The sequence below is a fragment of the Sminthopsis crassicaudata genome, chromosome 4 (assembly GCF_048593235.1).
Source record: "Sminthopsis crassicaudata isolate SCR6 chromosome 4, ASM4859323v1, whole genome shotgun sequence".
Classification (NCBI taxonomy): domain Eukaryota; kingdom Metazoa; phylum Chordata; class Mammalia; order Dasyuromorphia; family Dasyuridae; genus Sminthopsis; species Sminthopsis crassicaudata.
In genome coordinates, this window is record NC_133620.1 from 40,530,146 (window position 1) to 40,545,344 (window position 15,199).

At 35.5% G+C, this 15,199-nt stretch overlaps 1 protein-coding gene across 1 annotated transcript in view; it reads right to left on the minus strand.

Moving 5' to 3' along the window:
• Positions 1–15,199, minus strand: part of RPF1 (ribosome production factor 1 homolog) — a 30,030-nt gene that overhangs the window by 3,921 nt on the left and 10,910 nt on the right. Inside the window, exons 3-7 of the mRNA XM_074266381.1 lie at positions 13,551–13,631; positions 7,051–7,146; positions 6,627–6,780; positions 4,402–4,484; positions 3,617–3,798 (exon numbers count right to left, since the gene is read on the minus strand). Of these exons, the coding sequence (XP_074122482.1) occupies positions 3,617–3,798; positions 4,402–4,484; positions 6,627–6,780; positions 7,051–7,146; positions 13,551–13,631 (596 nt within the window). The remainder of the gene's footprint in view (positions 1–3,616; positions 3,799–4,401; positions 4,485–6,626; positions 6,781–7,050; positions 7,147–13,550; positions 13,632–15,199) is intronic.

Below are 15,199 nucleotides of genomic sequence, written 5' to 3' on the forward strand. Positions count from 1 at the left end.
CCCGACCCACCAACATTACCTTGTACTTGTTTTGTATATATGTCCTGTATTTATACATAGACCATATGCGTATGATTTCTCTTAGCTGGATGTAAGCACAGATTTTTGTCTTTGTTGCTCCAGAACCTACTATCTGGCGCTCAGGGGAATTCAATAAATGCTTGTTTGTTGACTGACTGGAGAGGCAGAGCCTGGAAGCTGGGAAACAAGCTGTGGAACTGCTGCCACAGTCCAGGTAAAACGTGAAGGTCTCAGCTAGAGTGGTGGCCAAGTGGAGAGGAAGAAATGGATCCAAGAAATGTTGTGGAAGCAGACTCAATGAGATTTGGCAGCTGATGGGGTGAGCGAGAGTGAAGAAGCAAGGATGAGCTATGAACTGTAAACTGGAATATCTAGAAGAAGGGGTGTCCTTGAGAGAAATAGAGAAGTCTGAATGAGAGATAATGTTTTGGATACAATGATTCTGAGGATACCGCAGAACATCTGATTAGAAATGCCTCAAAAGCAACTAGTAATGAGAGGCGAGAACTCATAAGAAACTGGAATCTAGTTAGAAAGAAAGAATGCAAAAATGAAAAGATAAAGTTAAAAGAGTTAAAAAGACAGGGGAAGCATTGGTATAAAAAGAAAAAAGAAGTTAGGTGAGAATATAAAGGTGACAAGGAGATAATGAGATAAGGATGAGGACAACTCCAGACTTTATTATGGAGTCACAACTGCTAGTGAGGAGACAAAGGACTCAAATCTTCTATTTCAGCATCTATGGAGAGACTGACATTTCACATTGACATACAGTGTGTAGATGATAATTCTATTTCTAGCACAGCCAAATGATTCTTTCTTTTAAGGACATCCCCTTCTTCTAGTCACTCCAGTTCAGTGTTGGGCTCATTCTTGCCTCTTTACTCTATTAATGTCAAGTGTCATTGAGTCTGCCTCCACAACATTTCCTGTTATCCATTCCTTTCTCTCCATTTGGCTCAAGATGCAGAATGGTTTCCTTCAGAAAAATAAGATAAGAGGTTCAAACAATGCCTTACTATATGATCAGGGAGAATAAATGAATTAATTAAATTTAATTAAACTAAATTAAAATAAGGAAGGAGCTGTTAAGACAAAGGAAAAAAAGGATCATGAGAAACAGAAGACAAAGCTGCCCCGGCTGAAGAAAGTGAGTAAGAGGCAAAAGGAGAGAAGATGCAAAGCTAAGAAATGGCTGTGAAAGTCATCCACATGGGGAGGAAGGTAAATTCTCTGAGGAAGATGCAAGAGACCCACACAGGAGCTAGCCCAAGAGCTCACCCTGAAAGGCTCTGAAGAGGGAAGGAAGGAGGCAGAGGGGACTGCCCACTGAGGGACCTGAAACATCAAGAGAAAGATTCTTCCTGCTGCAAGCACCCAGGATGGGACAGAGAACTTCCCAATCCAGAGAAAGTCCTGGCCACTTCTAGAGAACTCAATGGACACAATACTAACAAACAGAACACAGAAAGAACTGAGCAAGAGAAAAAATCTTGGGGGCCTGTTGTTTTAATCACTATTTTCAGATCAGAAGTTAATACTTTTTGAAGAGAAGGGGAAATTTGATAAATGAACCTTCCATTAACACATGGATGGGCAGCAAAAGGAATTTGGATTTCTATACCATAGCTTCAAAAATAGTAATGACAAGCTCCTGGTCCAAGATGGAATCCACCTAATAATATCCAGTAAGTTTATCTTCAAAAGACAAAAATGAAAGGTATAGTAAAGAAAACCATATGTAGATGTACATCCATCAAACCAGATACAACCACTAAAGAAGATGAAGAAAAGCAAACAATTTTCACTAGTTCAAGAAGGAAAAAAATTCAAGAAAGGAACCAAAAATACCACCAATGATGTTATCTATAAATATATGCACAATATACATTAGAAGCAAGAGGAGCGAACATCCCTAATAGAAGAATGATAATTTAACCATAAAGCTATCAATGAGTATCGATGGGATGACACTAATAATTAGTACATGCTGTAAAGGCAAACCTCATTCTAAAGTTATGAGATAAAAGGAAGTTTATAAACCGCAAGGCATTATTAATTAGGAATTTAAAGATTAATAAACAAAAACAACAGGGTTATACAAAGAAAGTTATTTTGCTTCAGTTTCCTATTCTAAGGAGAATGGTCTTTGGATTAGAAAAGACAAAATAAAAATGACTATCAGGAAACAGATATCCAAGATTATTAAGGAGAGAGTATGATATTCTCTCTCTCTGTCCATGATGAGTTCACTTTCCAAGCCAAGATTAACTATATCTTTCAGCACTAAAATGGGCAGATGTATTACTGAGCAATTACTATCAATGATCTTTGAAAGATCATAGAGAACAAGAGAAGAAAAACAGAATTAGAAAATGGCAAATGTTCCTATTTTCAAAAAAGAGAATGTAAACTAGAGAACCATGAACCTACCGAACCTACCTTCAATTCCCAAGCAGATTATAAACTATATCTTTAAAGCAATATTCAATAAAAAGATAAGGGGAAAAAAAAGAAAAATAAGCCAGAATTACTTCATCAAGGACAGATCATGACAAACAAACCCCATTTACTTTACTAAATTACTAGACTTGTCAATCGAGGGAATACCTTCATTTACCTAAATTTTAACAAAGCTTTTGAATAAATGCCCATACTGTTTTTGGAAGACAAGATGTAGAACTGTGAGTAAATTAAGAATGTAGTTAGGTGAATTCAGAAATGGTTGAAGGGCCAGAATCAAAGAGTTGTCAATAAAGCTTTGTATCACCTTGGAGGCCAGGTATCTAGGGAAAATTTCCAGGGAGGTGGGCATGTCTCTGTACTGTATACGATATCATTACTCATATCTTAGCCAAAGGTATAAATGGTATTTTTATCAAATTTGCAGAAAATACAAAATTGGCTAGCTAATTTACTAGAAAACAAAGTTAGGATTCCAAAATATCTTCACAAACAATAATACTGGGTTAAATTCAACAAGCAGGCATTTAAGCACTCTAAAAGATGTACTAGAAGCAAATAATTTGGACTATAGGAATGTTATAAAAATATTGTATTCAGTTCCAAGCATCACATTTTACAAGGGACACTGATAAGCCGAGAAGTCATAGAGAATGGAAACTGAGATAGTGAGGGCCTCAAATAAAGATGGCCTAAAAGAATTATGCATGCTTAGCCTGGCAAAAAGACAGAAAGGACATTACGAAAAGAAAAGATTTACTCTATTTGGTCCCAGAGAAGAGGGGATTGGGTAGGAATTGGTAGAAGTGGCAAAGAGGCTGATTTAAGCTTGCTGTGAAGCAAAACTTCTGAAAGGCTATCTCAGAAGGGAATTAGCCCATTTTCATCAGGTGTCTTCATACCAGGCCTGGATGACTTCCTGAGGATCTTATTAAGATAAAGCTTTGATTAGGATCTGAGCTCACAATTCTGAGATCTTGGATATTTGAAACATATTATTAAAGACCATATAAGTCTGGTCTTTTGCACTGTGAAAGGCCAAGGTAAGTATCAATTTTTATTAATATTCTTAAAGTACATAGATTCTAATTAAAACTCTTCTTAATTCTATTATATAACTGAAAATTTTTACCTGTGAAATCTGAAAAAGATGTAATCCCGCTGATTATGAAATGTTGCAACTTGCCTTCCAATGAACTGAGGATCATGGGGGAAGAGAGAAGCAAACATACGTCCAATAGAATGACCCAGTCTTGTTGTAAAATTATTCAGAATGACTTCAGGCGAATGCTGGGTGGGTTCTTTCCCTTTCCTCTGGAACAATTTTGTAGAATTACTAAAGGCTTAAGAGAGCTAACATAGTTCTAGCCATAAAAGCAAAGAACACAGCAAGATTTCTTTAGTTTTAGTCTTAAAATAATGCAAGAAAACATTATTCATTTAATATCAAATAAATATTGAAAATGATTAAAATGTATTTTCAAAGAATAACTAAGCAGATTAATTTAAGATCTGTAACCACAGATAGTCACTTCAGTTAACCCCAAAAAGCAAGACAATGCATATGCCTATTACAAATGTTTCCCCAAATTACCTACAGATTAAAGAAAGTCCTTTCCACAAAAAAACAAGCAAACCATTTTTAGAATGCCTTTATTTTTATGAAAATTTAGGACTAAAGAAAATGTATGTTTTCTAATACTTATAGAAGTATAAATGGGATATTACAATTTGTGCACTTCTAGAAATTAAAACTAGAATGGAACCAATTAAAAAGCTTCTCTCTGACCAAAAATAAAACAACTCATGCTCCAATAAGAAGAGAAAAAAGAGTTTTCTGTAAGCTTTGTTAAAAGAAATACAATTTTAAAATGTGCATAGTAATACTTCAAGCAAAGGGTTAAACAGAAAGCTTACCTTTATCTCCTTGCGGAGGCGAACACTGCTCATTCTAAAATGAGCAGTTGGACCATGAGGCAAATGACTTAAAACGAGTCCATCTTGATTACAAAATTAAGAATGAATAGAAACTGAACTGATTCAAAACACCATACTTTATGTAACCAGTCCCTTAGATACTTAGAATACTTATAATCTTTTATCTTGTGTTCTTTTAAACTGGGGCTGAAGATAGGGAGAGAAAAAAAATGCTTGCTAATTGAAAAACAAAATAAATTGGAAAAAAAAAAAATAACCTTGGAGTCATTTCTCCAAAAAGATAAAAAATTCTTAGATTATAAACTAGAATGTGGGAAATCAATCTAAAAATATACATATGTCTATCTACATAACCTGTCACTATCTTCCTGGTCCTAGCCTCTGACCCTTGTACTTTACTTCAATTACTTCTAATGTACAGATGTTGTTGTTTGTCTTTAATTCTTGAAGAGGATCATGACATTGGAGAGGTGATGCCATGACATGTAAGTGAATTAGATTTGAAGGAGGAAGAGCTGTGCAAATCACCAGCCTTAATTTCTCCTCTAGCACCATGTACCAAGTAGCAAGACACAAATCAAAGAAGGGAGAAAGGAAGAAAGAGAGGGAAAGGAGAAAAAAGATCATTCAATGTTCAGATGTCATGAGCATGAATAAGCATTTAATAAGCACCTACTATGTGTGCTAAACCCTAAGTATGAACCCAAGGGGCTTATTTTTGCAATGAATGAATTCTAATTTTACAGGGCTCAACAATTTCAGTGGGGAGATGATTGCTGCTAATTCTCAGCAACCAAGTCAGAGTTGCCATCTTCCTCCTGTTTACTCTCTTCACTAAAAGCTCTCAAAGCAGCAGCCAAGTTTTCCCTAGACCTTCAGTATAATTACTAGGTAATCTGGGGCATTCCACCCATCTACCTACCCAGCCACACACATCCACACACCAGTTGCACCAGTAGTTTTAGCAGCAGAAATTAGAAATCTGCTAAACTAGATATATGTAAAATAAGTTGACTTCAACTTTGGGAAAGATGTGCTAAACCTCAAAGGTTCATGCTATAGGGAAAGTCAAGCTGATGAGAGGCTCAAGTGTGATAATATATATAAAGTACTGCAAACTTTAACTTGCCATGTAAATGGGTTATTGCCATAAATAGAAACAGGGAGAAAAATGAGCATCATTTGTTTGTTGCTTTTTGAAGCAATAAAAATGAAATGACAGTATTTGCCTTGAAACAGAATATTTTTCTAAAACAGTTAAATATGGGTCTGGTGATGGATTGTATGTCTGCCATCCAAGGACTAGCCCAGCTCAAGCTGGAGAGACTCAGCATTGATTTAATGGCAGAGTGATGAATTTTTTGGTCACAACAACTCTCAAGGACCATCTTCTACATTCCAGAAGGGCTGTGATCTGCAAAGGGAGGTCCCACACCAACAAAATTACAGAGCCTTGAAACACAGAATTAACTAAGCGAGTAATAGTTACTATGCTACATTCCACTCACAAGCCAACTGAGGAAATGATAGTACCCATGAGCACCCTGTCACAAAGTTGTTTTCAGTCTATTTTAGTTTCCTCAGTTAGAATAAGCTTGTAGCCAAATTTATTTAATTCATTACCCTGAAAATATCACTGTTCTATTAAAACAACAAAAATGAGACATTTGTTTGTTGTTTGTGGTTTTTTTGGAAATTTTTTTTAACATACAGACTATAGAAAAAAAGTTTCATCATAACTGAGAATTAAGAAAGGACCTTGGAAAGCATTTAATCCAACCTCATTTCACAGATGAAGATACTGAGGCTCCAAATGGTCATCTGATTTGCCCAAAGTCTCAAGGATCATTAAGATCCAGAAGTGTGGATGACATGAAAAATTGCTCTATTTTCTAAATTCTTAATAATTTAATTCCAATGATATCGGTACATTATAGGCAGGCTTCCCAAATATCACTAAAATTTGTCCTACTACTTTTTATAGATTTTATTTTTCTTATTGTTGAATCTGGTGATAATTTACAGAAGCAGAAGAATATATAATGCATTATAATGCTTTAATGACATTCCATTATGGCATAGGATAAACAACAGCAAGAAGCTGTCTATAGTTAGTAACAACAAAAACATTAAATAATTTTTTTTTCAGATTAAAAAAGAAGCAGGGTGGGAAAATGTACTTATTTTTCTTTTCCAAAGGATACTTGGTATTTTACGATCTTCATTAATAACAATCAGATCTGTAAAATCTCGAGAGATACACTGAGGGATAATTCTTTTTAGAGCTAGTCCTCTTCGGTAATAAACATGTGAGTTTGGTATAACAGTAGACAACTGTTCACAGAACCTTACTGTTCTCTGAAAAAAATAATAATAATAATAATTAAATCTCTTATAATTATAATGAAAAATCATATAGTAAAATTGCATGAGAACACTACTTCATTCCTGTACCATAGTTTTAGACTGGTAATCCAAAAGATAACCCTTTTAACAGCTTTAAAATGGATTAACAGGATCTTATTATTTTTCACAAAGAGGAAGCTAAGTGGTAAAGTTAATGAATATTAAGAGTCAGGAAACTAAACAAACAGGGTTATTATCAAATTTCTTAGTAAATATGTTTACCCCACGAGGTCTGTCTGATGTGGTAATAAGAATCTTGGGACAAGTCTGTCTGTTGAAATGAGAAGCAAATTCATCTGTAGCTTCATCATAAGCAACCTAAGAACAAAAGATGCATGTATTTACAAAATCACATAATAGCACAAATATTTTAATGATTTAAGGCCCAGAAGGAAGACTGATACAAAACAAAACCCCAACAAGAAACCCAGAAAATCTTGCCAGTTAAGATCAATGTACTTAAAAACCAAACAAACAACAATTATTCATTCACTGATTCTTTTTCCCCATTCAATTCTGGATCCAGCTCAGGTTCAACTACCATTCTTGACAAGACTTATGCATAGAAATACACTGACATACAGTTCTTACAGAGCAGTTCTACACATCATTCATTCGACAATAAACATTCTTTTTTTTTTGAGAGAGAGATTGTGAATGAAAAATTATTATTATTTTTTAAACACCTGGAATGTGCCAAAAGCTAAGCTAAATTATAGAGATACAAAAATTAAATCAGAGACAGCCCTTGCCCTAAATAGTTTCATTCCAAAGGAGAGATAACACACCCAGGGGAGTTGTGACCAGGAAGGAGCACTTTGTTCCAGAAAGCTCCAAGGAGACGGGTGAGTGGGGTCAAAAAGGAACAGACCCAGACCCTCATCCAGGAACAATAGCAAGCTGAATTGATCTTGGCTCCCAAACTGGAAGGGGTGATGATACATATTGCAACACTGGAGGATGTAAGGGAGGAGAAGGTAAAGTAAAGCATGGTGGGGGTGGAGAGGCTATCACTACAAGGAAGAACAGACTCCAGGACAGAAGTTCCTCTAGAGTTCAGTTTGGTTCTCCAGAATGGTAAGCAAGGTAAGTAGAGAGGTAGTGGAGGAAGTAGTAGGAGAGAGAGAATTGAAGACTGTGGGTCTTATTTAAGTATTCCTGCAGCTTTCAGAATGATATCATCCATAAATGGAGATGTGAAGAACCTTAACATACATATAATATCCCTTTTCCACTTGGATTTTGTACTGGACTTCCATGGCAATGGCAAACATATGTAGCAAGTTCACATCTGACATCTGTATTTCTTGCTCAATATTCATATTCAAGGATTCAACAAAGTTATTATTTGTTATATTTTTCAGATATTTCTATGATGTTAACATATGCATGAAAAATTGATCGACCAAATCAATTGTTTTGTTTTATAGTCAACAAACAAGCATCCTGAGATCTTTTATTCTCTGCAGTTTTCAGTCAAGAGTATGACTGTAAAGACACAGTCTACCAAGCCACCAGCCTCTCCTTCTTAAGACTTCTCAGTCAGATGTAGAAATGGGTCTCTGGCTTTAGATTTTATGTCAAAGCTTCCTTGTCCAGTACTCTGGATGCCTTTCTTTTAATCAGACCCACTCCAAATTGCCAGCTCCTGCTACCTGTTTAGACTCTACCAGGTCATATTTCTCTCCCTGCTCCTGTGTGTTGTGACGAGGACCTCCCAGAACTCACAGGACACATCACCAGTAGCTGCCACAAGGCTGGAAGACCTTGAAAAATCTCATCATTCAACTATGAAAGACTTGATTCTTTTCAGCAGTTCAGTGACCCAAGACAATTTCAATAAACTTTGGAAAGAAAATGCCATTTACATCCAGAGAGTAAACTATGGAGAATGAATGTAATCAACAACACACACTATGCTTACCTTTTTTTTTTTCTACTTAAAATTTTTTTCTGTTGTGTTTTTTCCCCTTTTATCCTGATTTTTCTCTCCCAACATGCTTTAAAAGGAATATGTATTTTTAAAAAATTATTGCATACATACAGCCAGAAAAATAAAGAAATTTAAAAAACCAACCAAACAAAAAAACACCTCTCCTTACCAATGGCCTACTCTTCAGTCACTGATAATCAATTTCATCAAGGCTATAGGCTATGTTTTCTTCTGAATCCTGTGAACTGTGAAATAGAGTCTAAATGTTTTGAATGATGGAGATGCTATGATGAACTGATGGAGAAAACTTATAGAAAATCTGCCTGTGTCTTTTCCAACTTGATATAGTGTTTTATTTAAAAATATTTGGGAAATGATCTACATTCAAGTAGGGGCTAAACTTAGGTTTTTGCAAACTCATTTACCCTAACTGTTTCTGTTTTCTGAATACTGCTCATCTCCAGTCTATCAATATGCCTATATCTGTCATGGGCATCATAATGCTGCTTGTCAAGTCAGTTTACTCATGGGTTTGGAATCAATCTGGTTTCTTTCCTCTCCCTTAAGCCCAGTGGTCAGGGTCAAGGGTCAAGTTTATCAGTTCTACTTTCACAAGATTTTTGAGTGGGAGTTCAGTCTGTGGATCTGGATTTGACTCCTGGCATTGTTGGTCATTTAACCTCAGAGAGCCTGGAATGTAGAGGAGGACGTTCTCTCTTCCAGCTATAAACCTAGAATTATGATTCTTTCCCCTTATACACTACCACTCTGGTGTAGGCTCTTGTCATCTCTTATTTGTAATGGCCTCTTGAAACCTCCACTCTCCACAAAGTTGGAACAGTGCTTTGCTGTTCAAGAACTTGCTTCTCCCTCAGTAATTCTCTTCCAGACTTCACTCAAAACTACTTCTGACCTCTTTCCTCATCTTCCAGGTGTCATCTGCTCTCTCTTACCCCAAATCATTCTCCATTTGCTTCTGTGTAACCTCCATAGGCTGAATGGATTATGTCATCTTTGACTTCCCAGTATCTGGTTAGAGCACAGAATGTACTGAAGACTTTGCAGATCAAACTTCGATCGCTGTCTTTCTCTATTTAACAAGGAAATCAAGTGTATGCTGGCTAAGGCAGATTCTTGCTCCTCCTATCCTTCCTGTCTATTTTATATCACAAACTCTTAAAATTGGCACTGGGTTCTGTCAATGTCTGTTCGTTTACCATTCTAAAATGCCAACAGCTTGTTTAAATAAGTCAATAATGTCTTAATTGTACAGTTAAATAATTTCATTTGTATACTTTATTCCAACTTGACATTAGTTCGGATTTTTATTTTAACAAGTCAATAGTATGACTGTACACAGACAGCTAACTTGGAAATGACTCAATTAGATAACCAATCACTTATCTATTAGGAGAGTCAATTTCTTCCTTTCTTTCTTTTTTTTTTTTTTTAAGTGATTTTTAGTGGTGACCACATTTGCCTCCAGACTTTTCATTCAAGTGTTTATATTTTAACAAGTGATAATAACAAATTATTATTAATTAAATGTCTGTTCTGAGAGACTAATGACTAGGTTGGCTGCAAAACTGACTGGTTTTTTTGGCCACAGCAATTCTCAAGGACTAAGTTATAGAGACAACTGTCATCTGCTCAGAGACTATCCACATGAAAACTGAAATTCAAGTTGATAACACTCTGAAAATTTGCCTGTACTACTTCTGATCACCTACTACTTCCTAACTGATTAATCTTTTGATCCTTCACGCCTCTCTGATCTTACCCCCTCCTCAGCTTCCATAGGTTTAAACTGGCAGTTCTTTGTAGATGGTTGCTAGACCTGATTAACCAGCTTCTCCAATCTGCCCATTTGAGATCTCAAAACTGAATGTTCTACAATCATTTCAAATTATTGGCAATCTAGCTCAGATCCTTACTACCCCCTTACCTGGACTACTGAACTTCTGGTTGATCCCCTTGCCTCCAGTTTCTTTCATGCCCAAATCTAAGTCTGATCATGCTGTGTTTCCTAATGGGTGGGTGTGATGGGAATAAGCATTTATATAATATTTACTATGTCCAAAGCACTTTGCGAATAGCTTATCTTATTTTTCCTAACAGCTTTGCAGGTTGGTGCTGCATTATTATATCATTTTACAGATGAAGAAACTGAGGCAAACTGGTCCAGGGCCATACAAGCTCATAAGCCTCTGAGGCCAGATTTGAACTCAGGTCTTTCTAACTTCAGGACCAGCACTCCAACCATTATATTACTTGTCATTACTATTTTGAATCAAATATAAACAACACTGTTTGGGACTTAAAATGTCATACAAGCTGGCCTTTTCCAATCTTTCTATTCCCCATGTCTCTAATTCATCCACACTGGACTACTTTGCTCTTCCTCCCACATTACAGTCCCTCTCCTGTATCTGTGATTTTGCCTAATTGGGCCTCATGTCCAGTACGGAGGCTCCTCCCTTCTGCTGGTTTCTTTTCCAGACAAGACTCACTTCAAGCACTGCTCTCTGAAGGCCTTCTCTGGTTCCACTAGGATTCTAAGCCTTTCCCTCCTAGGCTTCTTTGCTTCTTTAGTATATGTGTCTTTTATCCATCCATCCATCTATCCATGCTGTCTCCCCTTTTAGAACATACTTGAGGGAAAAGAACTGATCTGCTTGTCTTTGTATCCCCAATGCTTAACATAATGCCTAGTATACTGAAGTATATCCTTAATAAATCTTTGTTGAATGTCTGAATATTTATAATCTTGTGGGAGAAAAAAATGGGCCCCAAAAGCAGTCAAAACTTATTTTATGAATTCAAAAATGTTTTTAAATTTAGAATTTAAATAAGTTCCAAATAGATATAAAAGTTGAAAATAATCATTTTCAAAAGATATCAACCCCATAAGTATATAAAACTCACACCTACATGGGCAGTTTTGACTCATATTATATATACCATTTTACATGCAGACCTTCAAACTAGTGGTTAACACACATAGTTCTGCTTTTGCACAGCCAAAATTCAATTGGATTTCCTCTTGGATATTTTATACTTAAGAAACACTGCCGCCAATTAAATGAAGGCCCTAGACATGGAGCTTTATGGTCTGAACATTAGGCATGCTTAACTGAAAAAGTATCACATTTTCCCACTCAATTATCAGCTTCGGTTCAAATAAAAGTCTTGTCCAAGTAGACTATGCAGCAAAAGCTTATACTTATTATACCTCAACTCACATTCATCTGTAACATCATTAACTACTGATTCATTTGATTCTATTTTTCATCACAGGTTTCAGTTCACTCTGAATTTTTATTCTTAAGACTTTATACTCTGAATCCTAGTATTTTTCTAGGCATTAAAGTCTTTTGAAGCCTTTCTTCCAATATCAGATTTAACTGCTCTGGCCACATGTAGGTTTTTCTCATTCAACCATGTGGAGTTGGCACTCAACCCAAATGTAACTTTTATATATTTTGAAGTTAATATCTTTTGAAAATTATTTTCAACTTGTGTTAGCTTTATTTTGGGACTAGTGTTTAATAAACTTATCAGAAAAATAACTTCTTATTGAAACACTAGATTTAAAAACATTTTTTAATTCTTAAAATAAAACTACTGAAAACTTTCCCATCTCCCAGCACATGGTCTCAAAGTCAGAGATCAGACTTTGAAAATGTACTTGAATGTACTTAACACAAATCCCTTTTGTACATCTTTCCAAAGGAGAAGAGCATCTATCCATCTAACAATCTCTTCATCTTTTCCTCTTCATATGACAACCTTACTCTTAAACCCTACCTCTCCAAAAATATTTAAATTTATTTTTAAATCAAACACTTTCACGGAGGACTAAAAATAAGTCATTTCCTAAAAGACTTTATACCAATTAGAGCAAAGTTTTTGAAAGCACGTTTAAGCAATGTTTTGAAACACAAATTGAAACTAGTTTCACCACAATGACTCCACATAGTAGGGAACCAAATTACAAAATCAGTCAGGACTTTTCTATCAAATACAAACTCTTTTAATGATATCCCCTTGTAACTAAATGTGTACGTGCAAATGTTACAAAAGAAGACAAATGTATCAAGTATAAGAAATGGGTATGATTTAATTGTGAGGATAATTAATATTCCAGTTCATGAGTCACACACCAAAATTTGGAAGACCTGGATCTGAGTTATGCTTTGCAATCATTCCTGCTGGGTGACCCTAAGGAATGAACCTCTCACTGAAATCCTCTAGGACTATTAAGTCAGAGAATAGCTACTGAAGTACACCAGTAAATAATATCCTATCACCCAAGAAATCAAAATTCAGACATTATAAACACAAAAAAAGGTCTCAAATCTCAATATATAATAAAATTTTAAATATGTAGTAATTAAGAATGCTTCAAACCTCAAAAAATTCTACAAAAAACAGAAATGTGTTCTATAGTTGTCAACAATGAATAAATATTAAAATATCAAATAAGAACAACTTGAATAATTGGGTCAACTGAATCCCTTTAACAGCATTTTGGTTTTAAAACTGAGAAGGAACAGAGTATAATAAAATAGAAAAAGCACTAGTTCTTGGATCAACTCAAACTTCCCAGACCATTTGCTGTGTGACCATAAGCAAGTCCTTTAATCTATCTGGTCTGCAGTTTACTCCTCTGTAAAGGGAGGGTTGTTATCACCTGGAGGAATTAAGCTTAAGTAGCAGTATATACATGTAAAATTTCATTTACTAAATAAAATACAAGGTTAGTTTTATGTAAAGTGTCTAAAATTACCTCTTCATCATTAGGGTCGACTATCGTCTCATCATAAACTCTCTGGTTTTCGATGGTCTTGGGCACTGGTTTTGGTGGTGCCTAGGTTTAAAAAAAAAAAAAAAGTATTGGTTTTCAAACAACACTTTACATGCACTTTCTGGCAATACTAATTTTGAGAGTACAGGCAATTTAAATATGAAAGAAGTCCCCTAAAGAAAAACTGTATTATTGTCATTACTTTTGCTTTACTTTCTCCCTAGACTAAGCAGTAAAAATCCCAAATGAAATACATTTTATCATCTTTATAGTAGCATAATCTCTAGTAGAAATACTAACAAAAATTAAAGTGATCAAACTTGGCCGCAATAGATTGGAAAAGAAACTAAGTGGAGATCTGGATAACTAATCACTAATAAGATAAAACAAAATACAAGTGAAAAGAGGAAAATCTTGTGGAACTAATATCACTGATAAAAGTTTACTATAAGAAATACATAAACTAAAACAGATACATAAACAACATCCAGATTTCAGTGGATTTGGAATTAGAGGTCCAATTACCAAGTAACTAGTAACTTAGTCTCCACAGCTTAGTCTCAGTTTATTCAGATGCAAATTGAAGAAGTTGAAAAATGCAATTTCCTCTTTTTATCTCTGGGCCTTTTCGCACACTGCCTACCATCACTAGGATGCTTTTACACTCCACCACTACTTCCTGATATCCTCTGAATTCCTTCAGGACTCAGCTTAAGTGCTACCTTCTGTGGGAGGATTTTCTCAGTCTTCTAGTCACTTGAGTTTCTTCCCCACAAGGGTACCTTTCTTTTATTCTGTAGGCATCCAGTATATCTTTAGTTGCCTCTCTTATTAGAATGCAAGCTGAGGACACTGACTTATTTTTGAGTTTTTTGCCTTTCTTTGTATACTTACTGCACAGCACAACACTTGGCACATAGTAAGAATTTAATAAACGTTTGCTGAGTAACTGAATCTTTATCAATTCACTCCTTAGGTTCTTACAAACTGGTTTCTGTTTCTACTATAACTGTTCTCCTTCACTGTGAGATGTGGGGTCATTTTCCTCCACTTTCCCAGGGAATCAAAAATGGTACTGCCATATCCTCTTTCCTGTTTGGCCACTAACTCCTGGCTCCTAATTATGAGAATTCACATCAAGTCAAGTCAACAAGCACTTATCAAGCACATCCCAATGCTCAGGAATTGTAAAAAACAAATGAACAACCGCCCCTCCCCCACCAGTTTCTACTTTTAAGGAGATAAAATAGTGGAGACAAGTTACAAATACCTGCTACAAATAAAATATATACAACAGGATTAAATTGGAAGTAACATCAAAGAGAATGCCATTAGTATAAAGAAAACACCGGTAAAGGCTTTTCTATCTTTCATTCATGTCTTCAATGTTTGTCCTACTAGCTTCTTTTCTCTCTGTCTCCATTTAGCTCTGACTTTTCTCTTGAGCTCCTGTCTAACATTTCTAACTATCTACAAAGGAGCTCTTCCAAGTACTTTATTTTCAACATGCCCCAAATTGAACTTTCTTTCTTTCTCAAACCAGTCCTTCCACTCCCCAAACCAGTTCTTCCACAAGTGTCTCTATTTCTCTGTTCATATTCTTCCAGTCAGCTAGGCTGAAACTCTCATGA